This window comes from Protomyctophum bolini (assembly GCF_963924005.1).
Source record: "Protomyctophum bolini genome assembly, chromosome: 4".
Lineage (NCBI taxonomy): Eukaryota > Metazoa > Chordata > Actinopteri > Myctophiformes > Myctophidae > Protomyctophum > Protomyctophum bolini.
In genome coordinates, this window is record NC_137865.1 from 31,231,456 (window position 1) to 31,257,747 (window position 26,292).

General features: G+C 44.3%; 1 protein-coding gene across 1 annotated transcript in view; it reads left to right on the forward strand.

Moving 5' to 3' along the window:
• The window catches only part of sema3d (sema domain, immunoglobulin domain (Ig), short basic domain, secreted, (semaphorin) 3D), a 57,429-nt gene that overhangs the window by 27,494 nt on the left and 3,643 nt on the right, over positions 1-26,292 (forward strand). The window contains exons 9-17 of the mRNA XM_080761547.1: positions 378-492; positions 3,239-3,308; positions 4,506-4,650; positions 7,119-7,341; positions 8,592-8,680; positions 10,404-10,445; positions 12,387-12,544; positions 16,869-16,933; positions 19,663-19,802. Of these exons, the coding sequence (XP_080617673.1) occupies positions 378-492; positions 3,239-3,308; positions 4,506-4,650; positions 7,119-7,341; positions 8,592-8,680; positions 10,404-10,445; positions 12,387-12,544; positions 16,869-16,933; positions 19,663-19,802 (1,047 nt within the window). The remainder of the gene's footprint in view (positions 1-377; positions 493-3,238; positions 3,309-4,505; positions 4,651-7,118; positions 7,342-8,591; positions 8,681-10,403; positions 10,446-12,386; positions 12,545-16,868; positions 16,934-19,662; positions 19,803-26,292) is intronic.

Genomic DNA, 26,292 nt, shown 5'->3' on the forward strand with positions numbered 1-26,292 from the left:
TTAACAGAGAGCCTGGGTTTATCTCTATGACCCCCTCGCCTCTAGCCATCTCTCTTATACATTATTTTCTTTATCCTCCTCCTTACCCTGGGTCTCTGGTTCCGTGGTTCGGGCTCGTTAAATAGCAAAATAATCAGATCCTTACTAGAGTCATGCGGTTCACCTGTTTATTTTCCTAATTAGTCCTGGAAATAGGAGACAGACTGGAAGGGTTTTATATTGTCTGCGTCCTTCTTTAGATGGATTACACACAGATTGTGGTTTCGGTGAGCGGTCCATGGGAGCTTGATTGCGGTCGCCGATGTGGCCAGGTTAAGACATCTGCATTAATAGAGAGGCCGTGATTTGAATTTCTTGGTGTTTTTCTTTGGTTTCAGAATGATGTTGGCGGGCTGAGGAGTCTAACCAACAAGTGGACCACCTTCCTCAAGGCCAGGCTGGTGTGTTCCATCCCCGGACCTGATGGAGTGGACACACACTTTGATGAACTCCGTGAGTGGAATGCACATGAAATGTACACAAAATGTGCTCTCTGTCTCTCTCTCTCTCTCTCTCTCTCTCTCTCTCTGTCTCTCTGTCTCTCTCTCTCTCTCTCTCTCTCTCTCTCTCTCTCTCTCTCTCTCTCTCTCTCTCTCTCTCTCTGTCTCTCTGTCTCTCTCTCTCTCTCTCTCTGTCTCTCTCTCTCTCTCTCTCTCTCTCTCTCTCTCTCTCTCTCTCTCTCTCTCTCTCTCTCTCTCTCTTATTTATTATAAAGTATAAGTCGTGTTCTTTCCTTCTTGTCTGGCATATCCCTCTACTTGGAACACTGGTGAACTCTCTAAACGTGAGTTTAGAGCAGAGTGTTATTGCTCCTTTGAATTCCTGGACCAGTCTGGATAATCTTGGAAATCATAGTAAATAAGTAACGTCTAATTCCTGAGAAAGTGCAATGTACTATAGTACCCCTTTAGCAAAGTGCTTCAGTATTTTCAAAGTGGAGCTGCTAACTTGCCAACAAACAATGATTTGCAATATTGTTACAGTACCTGCTGCTTGTTGTGCGTGAGACAACACATTGAAGCTTGAATGAAGTCAAATAACAGGTGAAAGCATACAAAACTAAATCCAGGAAGTCTTCCTTGATAAATTGTGGTGCAGCCAAAAAACGAATTAAGCAAAAACACTCCATCTTCAGATTAAAACTAATTATTATTCGAGTTTAGGCAATCAAACAGACTAACATGTAAAAAAAAACTTAATTTCCACAGCACATTTCATACACTGGGAATCGCAAAAGTGCTTATTATACAGTACATATAACAATACACAAAAAACTGTGCAACGTTTCCATGCTAATAAATAATACAGAACATACATACACAATAGAGGGATTAGACAGTAACCATGGCATGGGAACAGTAGGAGTTAAGTGGGTTGGTGTGAACTTCAGCTGGATATAAATTTCTTTCAAGGTCTTTACATGCTGGGGGTGTTTTCTTTGCGTAATTCATTAGCTGAAAATATACTGTTGAGTATACCTGTAGGCTACATCCACACAAAATGCAAGTATTGGTGATAGTGGCAGTGAACCAACCCAATTTGTATTCGGAACAAGGTCGATGTTTCACCACAAATCATTCCCCCCCCGGTACAACCAAACAGACCCGGGTCCATTTGGGTTCATTTGTAAGGTCCCGGGGTAAATTAACACAGTGCAGGGTTATGTTAACATTAACACAGCAAACTATACATCAGTGCCATATATTGTATGATTTTGCAGTGCTTAAAAAATAAACTAGACGAACTCAGATAAGTGATCAGATAAAATGTATTCATCCTTGAGGGTAATGCATGGAATAAATATAAGGCAGAGAATGGAGCAGCATCAATACGGTGAGAAAAACAGAATTATGGCAATTTAAAAAAAATCAACAGTATGTTCACAACAAGAAGAGCACAGAAAACAAAATGTGAAAGTACACAGTACTATCTGAAGCGTGCAATTTATTGGTTCTCAAAGCTATGCAAAAAAACCCCATCTGATCTAGAATCTTATTTAACCTTTATTTAACCAGTAAAAAACACATTGAGACTGAAGTCTCTTTTACAAGTGTGAACTGGCCAAGAGAAGAGGCAAAATAAGTGACACAGCTCTGCCAACAATAAATACAAGACAATAACAGGACAAACATGCAACACTCATAAATACAGTACCCGCTACCGAAGAAGCGGGTACTGTATGAAACATCTAATAACGCAACCAATAAAGGCTAATATATAAAACTATAAGCAACGAAATTTGCCATTAAACTAAAAAGCAAGATAACCAATATTTGCTATACGTCAAAGCAGGAGCAATGTTTGGGAAGTGTGCCCATGGCAATCCTTTTAAAGCTCACTACGGGAATCCAAGACCTTCTGATCTAGAAGGTCACAAGAAAAATACAAATCTTATCTTCTGAGCGTCCCTGCATAGAACAACATATTTTCAGATGGGGCTCTGTGGCCAAATTCATAAAACTTTGGGGGCCCTTGACATGGAAATGTATTTGAACCTGATCGGAGAACACTTGGAAGAAAAGTCTGGTCTGATGGTAAATTTATTCCAGAATTAAGATGTATACAAATTATGAAGACACAACTGCTCTGAAGGAGTAATTGGGACAACATGACATGAATGCACTTTGCATTGAGTATATGAGAGCACAAAATCAGCAAAGAGGGTGGGTCCTAACATAACATGTTCAAAGATACTGGCAACAACTGGGCAATGAGCCATTGAAGTTCTGGCTGAAACCAGTAGCTTGACTGGCCCATTGATAGATGTAGCAAAAGTCGCGACCCTTGATAAGGTAAAACCCTGAGAAACAAGGAAGTTGCTGAGCAGAATTATTTACACTCAGCATCTGTGCCCGTAGTCCCGTACCTCTCAAAGAGAGCGCACTCCCTAGAGACCTATCAGTTATTACCGTTGGAATTTGAGAACAACATGTTAAAATGAAAAAATAATGGGAATTAATTGTATATGAACATAGAGAATATTTATATTCTCCAATCAAACCACTATAGTGTTAACAGTCCAGACTTCAATTTCTATTTCTATGTGATGTATCATGTGTAGAGGACATCTTTAACCATCTCGTTTCTATGTGATGTATTATGTGTAGAGGACGTCTTTAACCATCTCGTTTCTATGTGATGTATCATGTGTAGAGGACATCTTTAACCATCTCATTTGTATGTGATCTGTCATGTGTAGAGGACATCTTTCTGCTCCCAACCAGAGATGAGAAGAACCCCATCGTGTATGGAGTCTTCACCACCTCTAGGTGTGTCCACCATGCACTCATCACCTCCGTCCACACACACACACACACGCACGCACGCACGCACGCACGCACGCACGCACGCACGCACGCACGCACGCACGCACGCACGCACGCACGCACGCACGCACGCACACACACACCCACACACACACACACACACACACACCACCACTCATCACCTATGTCCACACCACCTGTGGCGTAATTACTTCTCTCTCTCTCAGCCCTGACGATCCTGTCACTCTTCACCCTAGCTATCTGAATACCACAGAAATACTGTTGTTTTAAAGGAGCATTCAGTGATTTGGGTGATTTGGAAAACCCCCCTGGCCGCCCCGGTAACAAGATGTGCACATGCACGCACTACAGTGGGGGGGGGGGGACGACGACAGGCCAACAGCACACCAAGGCCCGCCCCCGCTCGATCATGATTGACGGAAGGCCCCTCTCTATCCTGATTGGATGAAGGCTGGGCCACCTGGCCAAAAAAGAAAAAAGGTTTTTTTTTACCCCAGGGGTTAACTGGGGACAGGGATGAACTACTTATATGGTCAGCACCCTCTATAGTAGGGAGAATTATCACAACAAAACAAAAAAAGAAGTGATATTTGAATTAAGTGAAATCACTGAATATATACCTTTAAAGTCATCCTTGGAATGAGGAAAGAAAGAAAATGACTGGCATACATTCCCTATAAGCTGCTATCTGGTGTTTTTATGTGCTGTTGCTCTGCTCCTCTCCCAGCTGCGCGATTCAATTACTACGGCCCGGTCCGGTAAAGACCCGCCCCCCGCCTGCCCCTGATTGGCCTACCGACACTGCCCTTGGTTTCCAGACTTTCCTCCGAGGTGGATAGTCTGGTGACACTGACTGGTTACTCCGTGGTGGGAAATATATTGCTCGGTGTTGTCCATATCGGGTTGCAACTCAAACAGGGCTGATTCGGCTAAGCGAACTTTGCAACGTTCGAGACGCCAACTCGCACGCTTTGGCACGCTCTGTGGTGTCTCTCGTAGCTCAAGTTCACTAGAGACGGCGTCCGTAGGGGCCCCTCTCTACTATTAGTAGTAAGGGGGCCAATCAGAGGCAGGCGGGGGGCAGGTCTTTACTGGACCCGACCGTAGTCTAGAGAATTAGGCCTCCCAGCTCCATCTTCTGGTTTCTTTATGTGCTGTTCCTCTACTCCTCTCTCCCAGCTCCATCTTCCGTGGCTCGGCGGTGTGCGTGTACAGCATGGCGGACATCAGGGCAGCGTTCAACGGGCCCTATGCTCACAAAGAGGGACCCGACCACCGCTGGGTGGAGTACGAGGGCCGGATCCCCTACCCCCGGCCTGGGACGGTGCGTCGACCACCGCACGCACGCACGCATGCACGCACGCACGCACGCACGCACGCAGACAGACTGACACTGTAGGAGTTTATTTATTATTAGCATTGCATGATGTCATTTTTATCTCAGGTAACATAAATATGATCTTCAGCTTCAGTGCTGATTAACAATAATAAACGATCTCTATTTGAGGTAGTTGTCTTAAGTGGATGCAAGTGTGAAGCATTAATTCTGTGTAACACACCATAGGTCTGTGTGTGTGTGTGTGTGTGTGTGTGTGTGTGTGTGTGTGTGTGTGTGTGTGTGTGTGTGTGCGTGTGTGTGTGTGTGTGTGTGTGTGTGTGTGTGTGTGTGTGTGTGTGTGTGTGTGTGCGCGTGTGCATGTTTGGGCTTGTGTGTGTGTGTGCGTGCGTGAGAGCGTGATTATTCATGCATACGTCTAATCAGCGCAGCCTGGTTCATAATGTGTTTGACCACCCAAGTTAACTAGCGTGTCCTGCTAATCATACAGGAATCCATTCTGCATTCCACACAAGCTGACTTCAGGTCATGTCTGTAGTAAGACCAGGTACCACACAAGCTGACTTCAGGTCATGTCTGTAGTAAGACCAGGTACCACACAAGCTGACTTCAGGTCATGTCTGTAGTAAGACCAGGTACCACACAAGCTGACTTCAGGTCATGTCTGTAGTAAGACCAGGTACCACACAAGCTGACTTCAGGTCATGTCTGTAATAAGACCAGGTACCACACAAGCTGACTTCAGGTCATGTCTGTAGTAAGACCAGGTACCACACAAGCTGACTTCAGGTCATGTCTGTAATAAGACCAGGTACCACACAAGCTGACTTCAGGTCATGTCTGTAGTAAGACCAGGTACCACACAAGCTGACTTCAGGTCATGTCTGTAGTAAGACCAGGTACCACACAAGCTGACTTCAGGTCATGTCTGTAGTAAGACCAGGTACCACACAAGCTGACATTAGTCAAAAATACCTTTTGACCTGCAATATTAATATTGGCTACTGTCTCATCTCCAGACACTTTGACACCTTCAACCCCCAAGCGGGGTAGAACCATAATATTGTCTTTTACATATCGACTACTTGAACAATGGGCTGTCTGGAGGTGTGAAGTCAACTCCCGTGGGGGAGTAAGGGTGACAGGGGTCAGTTTGACTGGAAACGAAGTATGCCTACATTCATATTTAGAAAATGTTTCAGATAAAAAACAGAGATGATTTGAATTGAATATTTATTTAGGAAGGAGAACCTTCTGAGAGTTTCATGGGCAAAGATAATCAACTTAAAAATCTCAAAATGGGTCAGAAAGACCTCTAAGTGTTAACAACTTTCAACCTGGCGCCCTTGTTTTTGGTATAGCATTACAGGCGAAAAAATCATTCAAGGTGAACATAGCAATCTGGTGTGAGCTTGTAGATCAAGTAGTTAAACTAGACACTGAGGCAGTGTGCTTGAAGAAGTGAAGGGCAGTGCATAATAGGCATGCAGCCAGATGTCATCAGCACTTGCGGTTCTCCAGTCTACCACCAGAGGGAGACACACCCCATGCAGTTTATTGACGGACAGAGTCCAGGGTTTCAAAATGCATGCTTGAAAGTTCCAACATTTACAAGGAAACAAAATGCCAACATGTAGATTCCTGTTAGATAGGCTACAGGGTATACATTTTATTGGGCTTACAGGCCTGTAACAGGCCTACACTAGACATTTTAATTATTGTGGCGCAGGGGAAGATAAAGAGGTGTTGTCGTGTGATAGAAAATCTACATGCGTGCCCCCCCCCCCCCCCAGTACTGTATTCATTTTGGCCATTTGAAAATAGCCAATCTACATCTACTTGTAGATCTATTTTCATTTTTTTTTATACATTTTAAACTTGAAATGGGGCATAATGAGTACTTTTACTTTTGGTACTTCCAAGTACTTTTACTAGTCTATTTTGAATCCCAGACTTTTATTTGTAACAGGGTAATTTCTACATTGCAGTATTGACACTTTTAGTAAAACATTTGTGTCCGGGTCTGGAGAAAATAGACAACTGTGCAGTTCAGCAAATTAGCAAAATAGCAATGGGTTTGGATTTTTCGTGTTTATTTATCCTTGTTTTCTATATTATCTAAGAGTGTATGTCTGAGAACCTCATTGTTATGACCTGGCTCTTGGGCCATAACAAAGGAGGAAGACACACGGCTGTTTAAAAGTACACAAAGAGTGAGGCTAGCCAACTCCCAGACCTTTATAGAGCACACTGGGAACACTGGCCAGGTGCTCCCAATGCACTGATTGGCAATTCAGAACCTGTGGGAAGCAAAGACATAGGCCCCCATACCTACACCCTACAGGAATATACAGAGGCCCTAGTAGACCAACTACAGGGGCTGTGAGATATCCGTTTTAGAATCATTAAATAGCTTAAATTACTATACTTTTTCCACCCCCCCACACCCACTGCAGTGTCCCAGCAAGACGTACGATCCGAGGATCAAGACCACCAAGGACTTCCCAGACGAGGTGGTCAGCTTTGTGCGCTTCCACCCTCTGATGCACCGCTCTGTGCGTCCGCTGACCGGACGGCCCATCTTCACGCGCGTCCGCGTTGACTACACCCTGACCCAGATAGTGGTGGACAGAGTGAGCGCCGAGGATGGGCAGTACGAGGTCATGTTCCTGGGGACAGGTGAGGTCATGTTGGTGATAACTATTAATTAGAACTTTTTTACCTATTCACCTATCACATACAGGCCTACTGTAGGTGAAAATTACAAAATGTGTGATAAATATTAGAAAGCTACTCCTGTGGAAGGGTTATCATATATTAATTTAATTATATTGATCCTATAAACAATTAAATATAATGTTTTTTCCCACTCAATTCATAATTAATGTTCCAATTTTGGAGGCCCCTCTGACTCAGAACTGGTTCTGAACTGAACCGGGTCCCAACTGGTGGAAATGGGGCCTCAGACTCTTGATTCCGATTACTGCCTTCCAGCTGTTATTCCAGAACTCACCAGAAGATGGTGCTTTATCACCAGGGCAGGAATCAACCGCAGCCAAACATAATGTCTGTGTGTGTGATCCAGATTCCAGCCACAGTGTGCATAATTTGGTCATTACTGTACAGTATGTTTGAGCTGGACGGCTGGAGGATTGTGTGAATGGATGTTTTCATCGGGGAGTGTTCTATTCCGTGTTTAGTTCCCCACCCTGTCTGTCACTCTGAATAACAAGAATATGTTAAATCATCTTGTGGCCAGTGGTGTAAAGTAGCTGAGTACATTTACATTTAGAAGTATTTGTACTTTTTGTTTTGCAATTTCCAATACTTTTACTTGTACTCTCGGAACCAAATATTGTACTTTTAGTCCACTACAATTATTTGAAAAGTTACTAGTTACATTGTACATTTTCGATCTACAAGCTCACAATGCGTCGCGATGTGATGCATTGTGACGTATTGTGGGCCTGTAGATCTGCTATTTTCAAAAGATTTGTAATTCTCTATACATTAACATCTGAAAACTGTACTAACTTTTACGTGTAACAGAGTATTTCTACATCTACATCTACATTTCTACTTTGCACCACTGCTGAATAACCAGACTATTTTAAATCATCGTGTGGCCAGGAAATGGCCAGAGGAGTGGCTTGTCTGTCGGTTTGAAACAGAGCTGCTACCTGCATGGGCTGATTTACATTATTTAGTATTCTATGGTCCTCTATGAAAAATACATGGCTAGTGGTTTGCTTGATTCATAATTTCCATCACTTTGTTTTGTCTTCTCTCTGTGCGTGTGTGTATGTGTCTCTCTCTCTCTCTCTCCCACAAAAACACATCCATACACGCACACACACACACACACACACACACACACACACACACACACACACACACACACACACACACACACACACACACACACACAGATGCTGGCTCGGTTCTGAAGGTAGTAAGCATCACTCAGGAGAACTGGTCCACAGAGGAAGTTGTGCTTGAGGAGCTCCAAGTGTTCCAGGTGCTGCGCACGCACGCACGCACGCACGCACCCACGCACGCACGCACGCACACACGCACGCACACAGACGTGCGTGTGAAGGCTGCGAACATACACGCACGCACTCACATACTAAAGTCCTGATTACTGACAGATGCAAATGTCCGCCTTTCAGTGCGGTCCTCACGGGGCGAGTTGACTCATCATCATACGGTGAAATATTCATCACATCTCTATTCTAAAACATCCGTAGGGCCCATGGCACTGCTCCGGTGGCACGCCAGTGACGCTACGTATGCTAAAACATCCGTATGGCCCATGGCACTTCTCCGGTGGCACGCCATGTATTCTAAATCGTCCTTAGGGCCTGTGGCACTGCTCCGGTGGCACGCCATGTATTCTAAATCGTCCTTAGGGCCTGTGGCACTGCTCTGGTGGCACGCCATGTATTCTAAAACGTCTGGAGGGCCTGTGGCACTGCTCCGGTGGCACGCCATGTATTCTAAAGCGTCCTTAGGGCCTGTGGCACTGTTCTGGTGGCACGCCATGTATTCTAAAACGTCTGGAGGGCCTGTGGCACTGCTCCGGTGGCACGCCACGTATTCTAAAACGTCTGTGGGGCCCGTGGCACTGCTCTGGTGGCACGCCATGTATTCTAAAACGTCTGGAGGGCCTGTGGCACTGCTCCGGTGGCACGCCATGTATTCTAAAGCGTCCTTAGGGCCTGTGGCACTGCTCTGGTGGCACGCCATGTATTCTAAAACGTCTGTAGGGCCCGTGGCACTGCTCCGGTGGCACGTCTGTGAAATATTTGCCATCCGTCCGCTTCACTCACAGAGCACCATTCACTAACTACAACACCATGATGACATTTATTTGCAGCGGAGATCCACATTTATGTTGTTTTGTTCTATCCCAGCGGCGTCTAGGGCTGTCACGATTACACATTTAAGTTGACGATCACTTCTCACACTAATTGTGATTAAGGATTTAATTGTGTTTTTGGCATTGAGCACTGGAACATAAGAATACAAAAATGAATAAAAAGATGCACATGGAAACGATTATGGCGATTATGTCAAAATAATTGCGATTAAGAAAATTGCGACAGGCCTAAAGCCAACGTGACCCTCCGACGTGTAATTATACAAATGAAAGACTATGCTCATTGCTCAGTTGACCGGAGTCCCCCGGGCTCTGTACTAGGCCACTTTCTGTTTTGGTGCTACACGCTATCGCTTCGCTGAAAATAAGCGATGTACAAGGTCAACATCGCCTCACAGTGTGACACAATGTGTTTATTATTATTATTATTATTATTATTATTACCCTTATTATTATTTTATTTTTTTGTAGTAGTAGTAGTAGTATTCAGCCAGCTAGCAATGGATTAAATGCTCCAAATGTTTTCCTTCAAAGATAAGGAATAGTGCATTGAATTTGACTGTCCACTTGGTTAGTCAGATTTGCCGTCACAAATGACAGCTTCTTAGGGAAATATTTTAATGCAGACTGTGGCCCCTAGAGTTGTCACAGAGACACACTTTTTGGGAGACCGTTTAATCCATTGCTGGCTGTAAAAAACAAAAAAAGGAAAAACAACAACATTTATATTTTGATATATTATTCCTTTAATCCTGCCCTGGGATGGGCGTTGGGATGAATTGATATCTAGTGTGAGCTGTGGAGCATCATCTCTGGGTCGGCCTGCTTGAAGCTTTTTGTCTGTGTGTTTCTCTTCTAGGTTCCCACTACCATCCTCAGTATGGAGATGTCCTCCAAACAGGTTAGGCCTCATTCACACATCTCTCATTCTGCTCTCTCTCTCTCTCTCTCTCTCTCTCTCTCTCTCTCTCTCTCTCTCTCTCTCTCTCAGTGGTTCTCGAAGTGGGGTCATTGAGGGAGTTCCAGGGGGTCCCCATCTTAAATGATAGTTAAGATAGCAACCAAATGGACCCTTATGGGTCTGTAACTCAGACCCATAAGGACCCATAGCCTAATGCATGTCAAACTGGGGGTCCTTGAGATTAAATGGTTGAGAATCACTGCTACTGTGGCGGTCCCTGCATGGCATATCTTTTCAAATGGGGGTCTGCAGACTATAATAAGTGTCAATCTGGGGGTCCTTGGACATGAACAAGTTTGAGAACCACTGCTCTTAAAAGGCATGGAAACCACTGCACTTTTGTTCACATTTCGTTCTTCCTTTCTTTCTTTCTCTTCATTAACTGAAGGTCGTGGGTGTCAGTGAACGCTTCACCTCCAATCACTGCCTCTCTTAATCTTCTTGTGTGTGTGTGTGTGTGTGTGTTTGTGTGTGTGTGCGTGCGTGCGTGTGTGCGTGCGTGCACGTGTTTTTCCACAACCATTCTTCTCCACCTCCTTCTTCACACGAGCCACAACTGTTTTTGTCTCTTGTTTGCACGTTTTGTTTTGGAATCTCCTGTGAGATGTGTTGCAAGCATATCTGTAGCGGTGCCTCTTCCCATTATAAAAAAAAGGAATCCATCCTCTTGAGAATTCCTGCCTGCTCCCCCGTGTCAACGGCAACGGCGGTGTTTATTTAAGGTTTTGACATTTAAATGAGCTTCAGAGTTATGACACTTCGGCTGTCACGGCAATGGAGCATTTTCTCAGCGCATACAACCCCCGAGGGCTTTTTCCTGTAACTGCCTTGGTAAAATATTTAAGAAGAACAACAACAAAAAGAAAGAGGCAAACGTCAAACAAATTGAGCTTTTTCCGGGTATAATGACTCCTTACCACAACAACCATGAGAAGTCTATGACGTTGTTTCAGCTAAGCTATATTTTTAATTCGTTTGCGAGCGCTGTGGACATTATATCGAAAGCTCACATCCTGTGCTGTCTGTTTGTCCGTCTGTCTGTCCATCCGTCCGTCTGACCGACCGACCGTCCTACCGTTCTTTGTGTGGTGTTGTCTGTGTCCGAGCCATTGAAGGAGAGTTACGACGTCTCTGTTCACTTCATGGGGCCAGTCCAATGGCGGCTCCGTACAGCTATCAGGGTCGGCTATGGGGAGCCGAATAGTTGGACTGGAAGTTGACAGAATGCACTGGACTCAGGCCAGCCCAGCTTTAATGATCTTAAATCCCTTCTTTTTATCGTTTTTTAGTAATAGTACAACATAAACATTACAGAGACTTTAGTTGTCACTGACTGTACAATACTTTAAAACAGTTAATTGTCATGTTGCACACATAGGCCCTACCTAAAATTGCAGATATTTGCGCCGCTTTTTTCAATGATTTTCAAACTCCAGCTTGTTGAACTCCACCTCATGCTTGACTAGCGCTCGAGCGCTGTTCTGCCCTCTCTTATAATCTACACCACTCTGGCCTGTGTGTACTGTAGCCCCAAAGGTATAGGTGCACTCACCGGCTACAGATCCTATAGCCTGTGGAGACCGTAACCATGACAACAGAGCACATTATAGCCCGTGGCTGTACCTACGCATTAACTATGAAACTCCACTGCTTACAGTATGACTGAGGTCACAAAAAGGCCAAGCTCGGAAGCCATTGGCCAAAAATGAACAATAGAAAAAATGAAAATATTAAAAATTTGCCTCTGGGTGTACCGCCCAATTCCCGGTGTAGAGACCGGATGTTGACTCTCCTTCAGCCGTCCTATTCCGGTGGTGCACCTTTGTTTTCATTACCTTTTTTTTCTATACTTTTTATATCTTATATCTTTTATCTCCACAGCAACAGCTGTATGTGGGCTCCAGTGAAGGGCTCGCCCAGGTGTCTGTGAGCAGATGCCAGCTTTATGGCCAGGCCTGCGCTGAGTGCTGCTTGGCACGTGACCCGTACTGCGCCTGGGATGGACACACATGCTCACGCTACGTCCCTGCATCCAAGAGGTACGCTACTGTAGCAGACATGTCTGTCTGTCTGTCTGTCTGTCTGTCTGTCTGTCTGTCTGCAGTGTCTATCTATCTATCTATCTATCTATCTATCTATCTATCTATCTATCTATCTATCTATCTATCTATCTATCTATCTATCTATCTATTAGGGGTGACAATCGGTAGGGGCCGATGTTTAACTTGTTAATTGCCATCGGTAAAAAAATTCACAGATGGCAGTGGCCGATGGCCGACGGTAATACACCCTTATACTGAGATGTATAGAGCGGCTACGTGTTGCTTTTTGTACTGCCATTGAGTCTGAGTGCAGTGATTCCTCCTCCCCGCACCCCCCCCCCCCCCCTCCCCTCCCCTCCCCTCACACACAGGCAGCGGGGCACACCACTCAAGACAGGACAACTAAACTTTTCTTTCTTTTCAGTTTACCAAACTATAATCTACAAGTTAGTGACGGTGTGGGCGCTGTAGTGAATACCCTTGCGCAGCACGAGGTAATTAACGCCAGCTGCAAACAATTCGGTCTTTGATTGTGTGATTAACGGATTATATCAAAATATTTTTGGGCCAAATAACAAATATAATAACAAGTAGGCTAATCCTCCGTATAAGCACTCATGGGTCTTTATTTGCAAACTTAGTCAGCCTCATTTATATTACCGTATACAGTGTTGAGTTTGCAGCTCTCCTATTTTCTGCGCGCCTCTTACCGTCGCCTCACCACCTCACAACAGCACTCCACAAGTCCACATCCCCAAAATGCACAACCGATTGTTTTAATTCAAAGTGGTATATATTCTGTGAAATGTTTATTGTCATCCTGTGTGTTGCTGCGTCCACATGCAGTGCGTTGGGAGCTTACTATTTTGAGTATTTTCGGTGCGCATTCACCATGAATCCAAGCAGAGGTCCTCACAAGTATAGGTAAAACACCACCGCCACCACAGTCCTCAGCGCAATGGCCCTTCGCGCAAAAGGATCTAACTTGTGCTATACTCAGCCAATCCTCAACCGATTGTTATAATTCCAAATGGTCTATACTTATATTTTCAATTTGTCATGGGTGTATAAGTCATAGAGTCAGAGAAAGGAGAGAGATGGTAGGGTAAGCACTAAGCCCTGTTAGCCATGCAGCCTATATTTCATGAGCTGTGGTGGCATGTTACGCCTGCACTCTCTCAATTAGGGATTTTCCCAGCGGTTAATTTTCATGTGTACAACCTTTATTCAAATAGTTGCAAATGTATTAATAAAAAAACTGAGCACATGTATTTTTGATCTATAAGGGCAAACCTCATTTGAAAGAATATATTCAAAGTATATGACAGCCTTTTAAAATCTATATAATATTAGAATTTTACACAGCTGTGCTACCAGTCTGTTTGCACGAATCTGGGTCAAATCAATTAAGCAGCAGTAACTGTCCATAAGCTCCCCTATTCTCAATATTAAATCAAAAAGACAAAAGACTTTGCCTGCTATGTATGTTTATCATACCTTTTAAGTTTGCACTAAAATGCTCGACAGGAACTTTAACCAAATAACGGCCTACTGCAAATAGCAGCCTAGGTCCTTATAAACGATGGGGTCCAAATCGATTTAGCATATTAACAGCCCGGGCTACCATTTGGAAAAATACGGTATACAAACATCGGCATCGCTGACTATCGGCTATGTTTTTTTTAACATCAGTCTGCATGTCTGTCTGTCTGTCTGTCTGTCTGTCTGTCTGTCTGTCTGTCTGTCTGTCTGTCTGTCTGTCTGTCTGTCTGTCTGTCTGTCTGTCTGTCTGTCTGTTTGTTCTATCTACTCTATTTCTGCACATACACACACTCACACATGCATATTTAATTACAAGCTTATGTAATCGCGGAATCATCTTTTGTAATTGCTTCCTCATTCCTTCACTTTCTATACTGCAAAACAAACATTTCCCGTTCATTTCTCACTGTCACAGAGGTATGTTGATATATTGAGGTGTCCAAATGATTTACAGTAGTGAACCTGAAGAGTGTTGGTGTCAAAGGAAAGGGAAAAAAACAATTCAAACAAAGCCGGTCTCGGCTAAGTTCTCCTGAGTCTTGCGTGTGTGGCTGTGTGGCTGTGTGTGTGTGTGTGTGTGTGTGTGTGTGTGTGTGTGTGCGTGCGTGCGCGCCTTCTAGTCCTTTATTGTTGCTCTGTCAGGAGGAGTTCAGGGTTCTTACTGAATATGTTTTCTATTCCAGTCCTTTTCACCTCTTCAGCGTTTTTTTGTTTCCATGCCACAGGGCGTTAGTCCGTCTCAGGACTGAGGCATTGATTGGAAATGCCGTTCCTCACATGATTAATGCTACTGCCATTCCAACAGCTCAGGAGTGCAGTCCTTGAGGGGCAAAAAATGTGAACGCACGTGCATACATGTATGCCTTTTGCTCGTGCGCACACTTTTCTATTGTGGATCTATCGGTTACAGATAGCAAGCTGTGCCCTGCTGTTGTGAGGGGGTGGGGGGGTCACACCACGGCATTTGGGGTCAGTGGGGATGCTGTTATTCGATGTGTGGACGGTGGAAGCGATGCTTTTAGCGCAGTGGGCTCTTTCTTTTGAAAGCTGATCTTCACATGTGTCATTGAGCGTGGGCTAAGAGATGACCTGCCGGTCCAACAGGGCTGACACACAGGGAGGAGGTGCTGACATGAAAACTCAGCGGAGGAGACCAAGTGAACAAAACCATAGAAGAGTCTGAAACCACTTGTGTTGACACTGATTGCGTGCATTTCAGCCGATATTGCAGGGTCTGACGTCGTTTGCAGGGGAAAAGGAGACTTTGAACGTTAAGTTGTTCGAACCCATGCAAGAGCTAACGGCCGGTCTAGTGACAATAGTCAGGAATACATTTCCAATTCTTGAGTTCTGATATTAAAATAATTTTAGTTGAGGTCTAGTCAGAGCGTAACTGGAAGAGAATTTCCCATACATTTTTCCCATAGATGTTTCAGAAACGATTTATTTAAAGACCTTTAAGTTTTTCTTCTTTCTAATTATTTTTTCGGCCCAATTTGTTTTGTTTATTGTCATGATTTGTCAGGAGCCGAGTTAGCTTTGTCCGAGGCTTTAAAGGACATTAAATAAACACTTTTTGCATCGTCTATGGTAAAAATGAATGGGAAATTCTCTTCCGGGCCGCTCGTTGTTCTGAAAGGGGGCGGGACTTGTATATAGTCGGAGCAGGTAGTCTGCCACTAACTGTGTTCCATTCAGTTTTGCTTAAATTGCAGCAACACTCCGAAGCGCTGGTAATTGAACGTCAGAATCAGTGAGTCTTGTTCCTATTAAATGAACCAAGAGCATAGTCTTTGTTTAAATTGGCCGTTATTAAGAGCAGCTGTTATGAAGATGTGAAGGCCGGGAGAGCCAGTGATGAGGTGATATCTGGAATGTAGCGTGCATACATTGGAGCTCTCAGTTTAACACATATCTCATCACAGACATTAAAACTAGAAAGACTTGAATGTAGTGACATACATTATCCCATTTAGGATGGGAACCCCTGTTGGGGTTTTACCCTTCAGTATTCAATATTTTTATTACATTTTTTATAATCATTTGACATTTTTAGAATCGGCCTCAGGTCTAAATGGGTTATTTTAAGTGTGACATTTTATATATGATTTCTTATACGATTTTTATATAAAAGGAGAAATAAAATAAAGATATAACGATAGAAAGACCGTAAGTGCCCTACTTCGAGAGACTGTTCACATTGTAATGGCTGATTTAGTGTTTGGCACTCACTGTACACGATTATACACTCACTGTACACGGTTTTATTGAATTCAGAGAAAAGATGCTTCGGTTTCACAATTTGTTCTCTTGTTTTCTAGTCTAAATGGCCACAATATACAGTTTGTCACACAGTATAAAAAACTATCTGAAACCATTTCAATTTAGGTGCATTTTTGTGGGTCATTTTGCACGACGCTTCCATCAAAGCTTATTTTCATGCAGGGAAACATGTGGAACTTGTTTTAAACAATTTCTTTATCAGAATCTTTATCCATTCTCGAAGAGGGCGAACAAGACATAGTACACTCGATGGGTTATCAGTCTGGGAATGGCTCCTTAAATGTTAACGACCACGGAACCCTGCTACCCCCACAGGCCATGTTGTCCTCATGCAGTCACACGTGCATAACAAATCCCACAGACAGAATGTGAACTTGTAGCCTCACTCAACTAACTAGTGTGTGTGTGTGTGTGTGTGTGTGTGTGTGTGTGTGTGTGTGTGTGTGTGTGTGTGTGTGTGTGTGTGTGTGTGTGTGCGCGTGCGTGTGTTCTCCAGGAGGGCCAGGAGACAGGACATCAAGAATGGAGACCCTGCCGTTCAGTGCTGGGACACAGAGGACAGTACGTAGATCTTTATTCCATTTTTACTTCCGTATCTTTAGATAAATTTGATGTTTATTACTTGCGCAAGCAGAGTGTGCAAGTACTGCGATCGGCTGGGTATGTATGTCGGTGTATTCAGTCGGCCAATCAGGGACCAAGAACAGCGATCGGCTGGGTATGTTTTTTTGTCCGCGGTGATGCCAGTGGTGAACGCATCTCATGGCGCGTTCTGCTTGCGTGCAAGTAGGCCATACATGGCCTACTTGTGTGAAATGCGCAAGTTGGCAGCTCAACAGAGTGCATTTATAGTTGTTTATTGTCACTGCACCAAGCTTTTGCTTAGTGCATCCACTTAGAAACAAATATAGCAGCATCAAGAAAGACATACAGATACAGCAGCACTATGCCATAAACTGTTACGGCGGGGCTCCACTGGGCGCGTTGCGTCTTTGTCGTGTGCGTCAGAAAAAGAACCGGGACAATTTTAATGCAGTCACGCAACGCGGGCAGTGGAGCCACCCTTCATTGATTAAAAAGGGAACATTCCCTGACGGTGACGGAGACGCGACGCTGACGCGCCCGGTGGAGCCCCGCCGTTAGGCCGTCATAGTCAATTAATCATAGTAAGTTGTTGAATAAAAACATCCATAATGCATGATAATACATTTTGAGAATCATGATAATTCATCCACTAGATAAGATATTGCACTTGCCCAATAGCTCATATTATATTGCACATCTGGCATCACAAACAAAGAGAACAGAGGCTGTGTGTGTGTTTGTGTGCAGGGATGTCGCTGACCATTTGCTTACCATTTGGTTTGTGCTGCCCCCCCCCACCCCGACGAGAGTGCTGCGTACTATCGCTGTTTGCGTTATTAAAAAAAATAAATTTATTATTATTAATCATATTATTTTGTTGCCCCCTCGGCGTGTTGCCCTACTCGCAGTGCGTGTGTGTGTGTGTGTGTGTGTGTGTGTGTGTGTAAGTGTGTGTGTGTGTGTGCGTGCGTGTGTGCGTGAAGGACTGACTGTGAGTGTGTGACTGTGATTGTGCGTGCATGCATGACTGCGACCGTGACCGCGTGCACTACATGTATGTGTATTTGGGGGAGAATGAAGGTATGAGTCCATCAATCCATCACAGTTCTTGGAAAGAAGCTGTTGTTTTCCAGTATCTTAGTCCTGACCTTTAAGACACTGTGTAGTGTGTACAACATGTGCCGTTTGAGAACTTCACGTGTACTGCCACTGGCAATTCAGTAGAATGTCAGTGCATTGTCAGAAACAGAAAAAACAGCACAAACTCCACCACCTCTCCCCTTCTCATGCAAGTATAAAGTTACAATTATACCAAATTTGATGAGGCAGTTTTGTTTTGTTTTGTTAGATGGTTTCTTCCTAACAGCAGAAATATGTTCATTCTATTCCCCCGATTCCTCTGCTGCATTAGCTAATCAGTGAATAATACCTGAAATAAAACACATTGGAATGATGTTAAGAGGCCCTTTACTCATTTAAAGGAGAATTCTGGACTAGCCGTATTCTTACCGAATTTTGACAGTGGTAAAAAAAGAGAAGAAAAATCCCAAGCACACCTCAGCTCTGACCGTGCATGGCAGGTTTATCGGGAAAGTCGCTTATTTTGATCGCACAACATTTTTGATTTTATTTCATTATTTTTTTCATCTGTCTTTCGTAATGGTGATGTGTCCACACAGTGTTTTGTCCCAAATGAGCTTCCGTAAAAAGGCGAGCGGTCGATAAACCCCTCCTCCCGGCTCAGAGCTATACAGCGCGCTAGAGAAGGATTTATTTTAAATATGTTTTGCCTCTACCACTGGTTAATGAATATAATAAGATACTGTATATCCATTAGTATACATATTATAATAATTATATTAGATTACGGTAAGAAAACAGCTAGTCCGGAATTCTCCTTTAAGCAGCCACACCGGCCAAACTAAATGGACACAGAGCAGGTAAATCAGTGACCTGTAGTATTTGGCTCTTGTGCTATTTGTTTCCGCTGTGTTATTCGTTTCCGATCTACCACGCTATCTACCACGACGTTACAACAAAGGCCTTGCAAGCGGTTTGCGGTCGCGCGGAAAATGAAGAGATCTTTTGTCCTTGGCTGTCGTTTGTCCTCCAATTGAGCCTCTCAAGCTGTAGCCTATCTGCAGATTTGTACAGCTGAAATTAATCAAATAAACGTTTCCTTCATGTATTGTGCCAAATATCACTGATCCTCTTTTCTGAATGGGCTATATAATAGCTAACTATACAACAACATCACCTACTCAAAGAAACACTACTGCTGTACCGGTGGCGGTATGTCTGATACATACTGAACTACCGCATGTAGTAAACCACTGTTTCCCAAACAGTGAGTCCCATTTGTGTGTCACGGACACATTTTTATTTAAATTATAATTTAAAGTCTTTATACGATTTATATAAATAGTATAATCATTAATTTGGTATTAATTCATGAAAACGTTAGCTTTTTTTTGTTTTCATGAAATTAAATGATTTTCTAAGTAATTTCTTGAATAAATGAAATAAAAACCGAAGAAATTCCATAAATTAGAAAACAAGATCACAACGCGACGCGAAGATGGGCTATTTTCACTCATTTGGGTCCCAGAGGACGGTCTTTTGGGTCACAGCAGGCTAAACAGATTTGGGAACCAACTGCAGTAAACGATGCATAAACAGTACATATACGTCTGATCTCCCTCCAGGTTCTGGCCGAGGACGGGTGGAGGAGAAGCTTCTCTTCGGAGTCCAGAGCAATGCCACCTTCCTGGAGTGCATTCCCAAAAGTCAGCAGGCCCAGATCCGCTGGTACATCCAGAGACCTGGCTCCGAAGTCAGGGAAGAGGTCAGAGAGCGCTCACATGCTCACGTGCTCACACGTGCTCACACGTGCACACACGCACGCACAAACACACACACACACACACACACACACACACACCTCTCAATGCAGGTCAAAAAGTGGTGTTTATGCTTTAGGGCCCAAAAACAAAACGGACGCTCTCCATTGCATAATTCCGTCCTTACGTACTGCACTTCAAAGCAACAAAGCGAGGGACTCCTCACGCCGCCCTCGTTTGATTTACATCGACCTCACTCGGCCCGAGTCTTAAACCAGTCAGCCACAGTGCTGCTGTGACACAAATCACGGTCAAAGTTGTCTTTGGGACGGACAGAGACGAGGCCTGAGCAGCGCGGCGGGGATGCATGCCTTGCTGTTAAGTAGACGTCAATGAAGAACACCCACAGGCTTTTTTGCTGTGGAACGCGGGGTCATCGGAAACTGAGGAGCGACGCGGCGAGGTTCCTTCGCCCCGAAGCCATTATACTGATGTTTATGAGTGGTCGGGGGGCTCTCTAAAAAAGCTCCCTCTACAACTCCTCTGTGTCTTCGTTGAGGCGAGGAGTGACTGAGACCATGCAGGCGCACACTGCGAGGGGGGGGGAGTGGGATGGGGTGTTTGTTTGGGGGTGCACTGGGGAGGGACGGCTTCTGTCGCAGTGAAAGATTGTATAGAGGATTGTTGTGGGGGGCCAAGGGACAACTAACGACTGAGCAGTGACGGTTTAGAATGGGAAATGTAGTGTTTGTTTTTTTATGTCTTTGTTTGAATGTGTGTGGAGGAAAGAGGGAGAAAGACAAAGAAAGGAAGAGTGGGAGGGAACGGAGGCGGTAACGTGTTTGCATTGGAGGTGTGGAGAGGGGCTCATCAGCAACGGGTCCCGTTTGCAGCAGAGCGACACAGAGGACACTCACCTATAGTCAGCCCCTCAGACCCCCCCCCACACACACACACACACACACACACACACACACATACACCTTCTTCAAACACACTAACACATAGCATCCACCTCTCCTCCTACCGACGTGCTGATCCCTCACTCGCTCCCACCACGTATACACATTTACCCCCCCACCCCCACCCCTGTGTAAACACACTGACAGGTGCAAGAACCACTAAAAGACCCATGTGTTCCTTTATGAGCCCCCACACAGCGGAAAGCGCTGTTTCTCTGTGTGCGTGTGCGTGTGTGCGTGCCTGTGTACCTGCGTGAGTATATACATCATATAATACATATTTATAATATCTGTGCACATTAGTTCGTATACATGGAGCGCGATTGTTTTTAAAAGGGTGTGCGTGTGTATGTAGATGCAGGTCTGTAAGTGTATTTTGGTCCAGGACTACAGGCATGTCTTGTAGTCCTGGCGTGCGTGCGTGCGTGCGTGCGCATGCTTGCGCGTGCGTGTGTGTATATTAATGACTCTCTGCAGCGGAAATCACAACAGCGGGCTCCCCGGGGAGAGCCATGTGTTTTGGAGCTATAGCGAATCACAATGGGGGTGTTTTCTGTGTTTGCGTGCCTCAGTGTGCAATAATATGTGAGCCATTGTACTGGAGACGAAGTGACGATGGATCCAATGGAGGAACTTCTTCCTCCCTCAGGATTATGAACTCTCATACCGCAGGACATGCAATATTTCCACAAATCAATACGGAATTCAATGGAGTTGATTGTGTGGTCAACGTACTTCATCATAGTAATATATCCCCCACTTCCAGTGACCATTTCATTGTTCCCTTCACCACTCACCACTTAAGACGTGTGTTATACTTACAAGATGATGCCACACACTTTTTTTGTTTGTTGTTAAACTTTGGAAAATGTTTTCTCATAATGAGAATGCCCAAAATATAGACAGCAGGTTGAAAAAAAAAGGTCTAGAAGAGATAGCTATTGCTGGTCTAGCATAAACTTTTCAGCTCGCCTGGGTTTTGTATGCGTTAGAGATCTGATGTCACATCAGGCTTTAGGCCAGGTTATAGGGTTAAGAGACACTTATTTCGCGTTCACACGGGCAGATGCAAAGCTACAGTCTACCATTCATTGTCAATGGAAGCCATGCAGCGACATGAAGATGCAAAGATGCATCCGACGTTTGTAGCCGCTGCAAAAGCTACAACAGCTACAAATACACTGTGTAGCTTTGCATCTTTGTATCTTTTGCATCTGCCTGTGTGAACGCAGCATTACACCCCGAAACAAAATGTGTGAGAAAAGTGCAAATAGCGCTATTTGGTAGACGGTTGGGATGGGGTGGGGTTCTGCAGGGTGGTCTGGCCGACCTCACAGCTGAGACCGTGGTGTGTGTGTGTGTGTGTGTGTGTGTGTGAGGAGATCAGGTGATGTCAGAGGTGTCTGCTTAATGTCACACGAAACATCTCCCTCCGTCACTTCGCGTCCTCGTCTCGGTTCACCTCATCTGCCAAAAGACGGATTTGTCTCCCCCAAATTCCCCGTCGACTTGTCAGCCACACCATATCTATCCCTTCACGTGTCCTCGCTTCCTGCGTCCTCCTTTACTGACACTTTGTTTCCTCAGTTGAATTATTTATATTCATGTTGTGCCCTCTTTTGTTTCCCCGGACATCCCTGCAGCTAGCTCTCTCTCTCTCTCTCTCTCTCTCTCTCTCTCTCTCTCTCTCTCTCTCTCTCTCTCTTCGTTTCTGGCATGAATAGCAGCAGTCGGCCGCCCAGCTGTGCATAGCACCTGCAGTCCCCTCCGATGCAATCCTCCTGTGTTGCTCACGCACACACATCTCCCCCTCATATCCCCTTGTAAAAGGCAGTGATTAAGGATATGAGATGGGGGAGCTCTTTTACTCCCTCTCTCACTTGTTTTCTTTTTTGTTAGTTTTTTTGCGTAATGGTGTTGACTATAGGGACCACGCTTTTGCTCCCGATCCGATTCCCATCATTTGATTTTGAGTATCTGCCCATACTGATTTTTCCTGATCCGTTATATATATACACCTACATTATCCAAAATCACAGACAATAATCCATGGCAGTCTATCATGATATGGATATAATAAAGATACTAGGGATGTCCCGATCACAATGTTTTTATTTATTTATTGGCGGTATGAACAAAGATAATAGTGTTTGACCAAATATCTCAAGATCAATATTGTGGCAAGCACTATTGGTGGTTTAACCCATTTTGGGGCACGCCAAATCATTATCATTAGCACAACCACGAACGTCCAACACATAGTTAGTTAGTTAGTTAGTTTGTTACTTTATTGACACAAATGTATAAAACATTGGGTCCAAACAATAATAAAAAACCCATGAATCAAAAACTTAAAAAAGGTACAATACATTAAAATATACAATACAGAATCCCTTTACAACAGGAGCTTTCTATTGCTCCACAAGTGACAGGCAGGCATGTAGCATAATATGCAAAGTCTCTCTGTTAGTGCCCACATACAGTATACAATGAATTAGTAATGAGTATTACGATTCATTTTATGTTGTAAGTAGGGTAGGCATTTATAAGCTTTTAGCTTCTGCCTACTCCTTTTGATCATCTTCATGTTTTTTGGTTTTGTTTTCATACCAGCTTACGTTCATTGTCTTTACATTTTGTATCTGAAACTGAAGGAAGATCAAATAAACTAAACTAAACTAAAACTCACCTATTGCTGCCTGCAGGTTCCATGTTTAATTCCAGCGTGTGTAACCTACATTGTCTAAGTGACAGTTTTCATATTGTAAATATGATCGCTAACGTAGTTTAGCGACTAGTACTTTGACAGCTCATCCATCGTAGCTTGTTTACAAGTCAAACGGACTTCCTGTGCAGAAACTGCCTCATCAAAATAAGAGCCACTTGTATTGATTAGTCAACACTAGTTTTATTTTTAAGTCTACCTATAGGACGTTAACATCTCATTTGAGTGCCTGTCAGCATTCTCTAAATCCCTGTCTCAGCTGGTGCGCAAATGGCTATAGGCTGTGGCGAAAAAGATTTTTTGGAACCATGAGCTTTAGTTCAAAATGTTGAATTATGAACTATGAACTGAATTAGTTCCTTTTTAAATGTCTGAACTGTGAACTAAACTAGTTAATTAAAAAAAATGTTTTTCCCAACACTGGGTGGGAGGCTAGAGTTTTCCTTTGCCCGGTTCTGCTTTGGTTCTTATCAGTTTGTTCATGTATCTGATTGTTCGGGGGAAGAAGTCTTTTTCCAGTGGCTTTGAGAGACTGCGAAAACGTTTTCCATGGAGCAGCATCTCAAACAGCCTGCGGTTGGGATGTCTCGGGTCCTTCATAATTCCACAAGCTTTGCTGGCACAACGTTCGTCATACAGGGCTTCGATGGGGGGGAGTTCACATCCGCTGATGCTGTCGCACAACCCTCTGCGTTGCTTTGCGGTTGAGGTCGGTGCAGCTGCCATACCAGGCAGTGAAGCAGCCAGTCAGTCAGGATGCTCTCTGTGGTGCCTCTGTTATGTAGAAAGCTTTTAGGACTTTAGGGCCCATGCCAGCTTTCTTAAGTCTCCTCAGGAAGTAGAGGCGTTGTTGTGCTTTATTCACCACCCGCTCTGTCTGTACTGCCCAGGTGAGATCCTCAGTGATGTGCGCCCCCAGGAATTTGAACTCTCTGACCCTTTCCACTGCAGCACCCCCAATCTGGATGGGAGAGTGGTCTCTGGGAGGTCTCCTGTAGTCGAAGATCAGCCCTTTTGTTTTGTCAACGTTGAGAGCCATGCAGGTTGTTCTCCTGGCACCATTGTGCCAGGTTCTCCACTTCTCTCCTGTAGGCTGATTCATCATCGTCTGTGATCAGGCCTATGACTGTGGTGTCGTCTGCAAACTTGATCACTTTGTTGGAGCTGAACAGAGCCACGCAGTCATGGGTGTAAATGCAGGAGGGTTGGCAGGAATGCTTATGCCATATCACAATATTTATTACAGAATCAGAAAACAAATCAGAATAAAATGTTTTTGTTTTTTAATCTAAAATGAATGGCACAGGCAGACTCTTCACATACTAAAGCATGTCTGAAATAAATGTAAGGGCTGAAATCGACATGTAAATATGAATAAATGCTTAAACATGTAGCGAACCAATATGTCAAGCTATGTGATGAACATATACATTAGAACTTGGTCCTTGATCGGCAGCCAACAGACACAGGCTCTGCATCCTGCAGCATGCGTGCTAAATAGAGGGATTCTTGGATTCGTACTCAGAACATACATGTTGGATTCGTACTCAGAACATACATGTTGCGTTCTGGAAAGCGGGCAGCGTTTCAGCTCTCGCTTGACCCGGTGACAAAATCTGCGTTTCCTTCCGCCTAGGATTCTGCTCTCAAGCTTAACGAGGGATCAAATGGTCTTCCTGAAAGCATGAGAAACGCTCAACCTTCTCTGTTTTATACAGAGCCTTGATGTGTTAAAAAAATACTATTAAAATCTGCCTTTCATTGTGCGTCTGGCCACGGATGCATGTGTACTCCTCCACATGCATACATGAACAGCGGAGAATCTGTTACAGCCTTCTGTGCATGAGTTTTGTGTTCGCTTATACACACAAGCATGCAACACACACACACACACACACACACACACACACACACACACACACACACACACACACACACACACACACACACACACACACAAACACATCATGCACGCGGACACACGCACACGCACCATCTGGGTGAGTTTAAGTGTTTGGCAGTGCAATTTAGTCACAGATGTCATGATTTTTGGACTGCAGCGGGAGAGGGGTTTGCAAGGCATGCAAACAAACATACAAACACCACTGATATTATATTGAAAGATGCCCTTGTTCCCAACAAAGGCGTTGCGTAAGCACGACTTTTGTGCCTTTTACTGGAATGAACATGTTGCGCTGCAACTTGGCGAGCGAGTCCACGGATGAGAGGGATGAGAGAGAGAGAGTCAGTGAAGGAGAAGGTGATGGGAGACATAATATTGATCCTGATGTGGGCCAGGGTCAGAGTTCAACACAGAGTCTGTGCCGTATAGTGCTCTGCCTTTGGCCACGAAACACATCATCAGTGTCAGAGCTGAAAAAAAAACATCCCCAGGTTCTGCACACATGTCCATGCACAAGCACGCACACACACACACACACACACACACACACACACACACACACACACACACACACACACATACACTGTCAAGACTATTATGCATCAACACCCACTGACTGCTCACAAACTCATGCAAGCGACGCACACATACATTCCGAAGCACAATGCACGCATGTGTTCACTCACCCGCGTGCGTCACACAGATGTACACGCGCACGGTATGGGCTTAACCCATTAAAAAACACAATAAGCATCTGTGTCATTTTAGATTTTAATAATTCGTTTTTGGCTTTTCTGCCTTTATTGATAGTTGATTTGTGAAGATGGACAGGAATGAGGGAGAGAGAGAAGGGGAGAGATACGCAGCACACTGTAGCAGATATACAAGCTCATAGCGCGTCACTT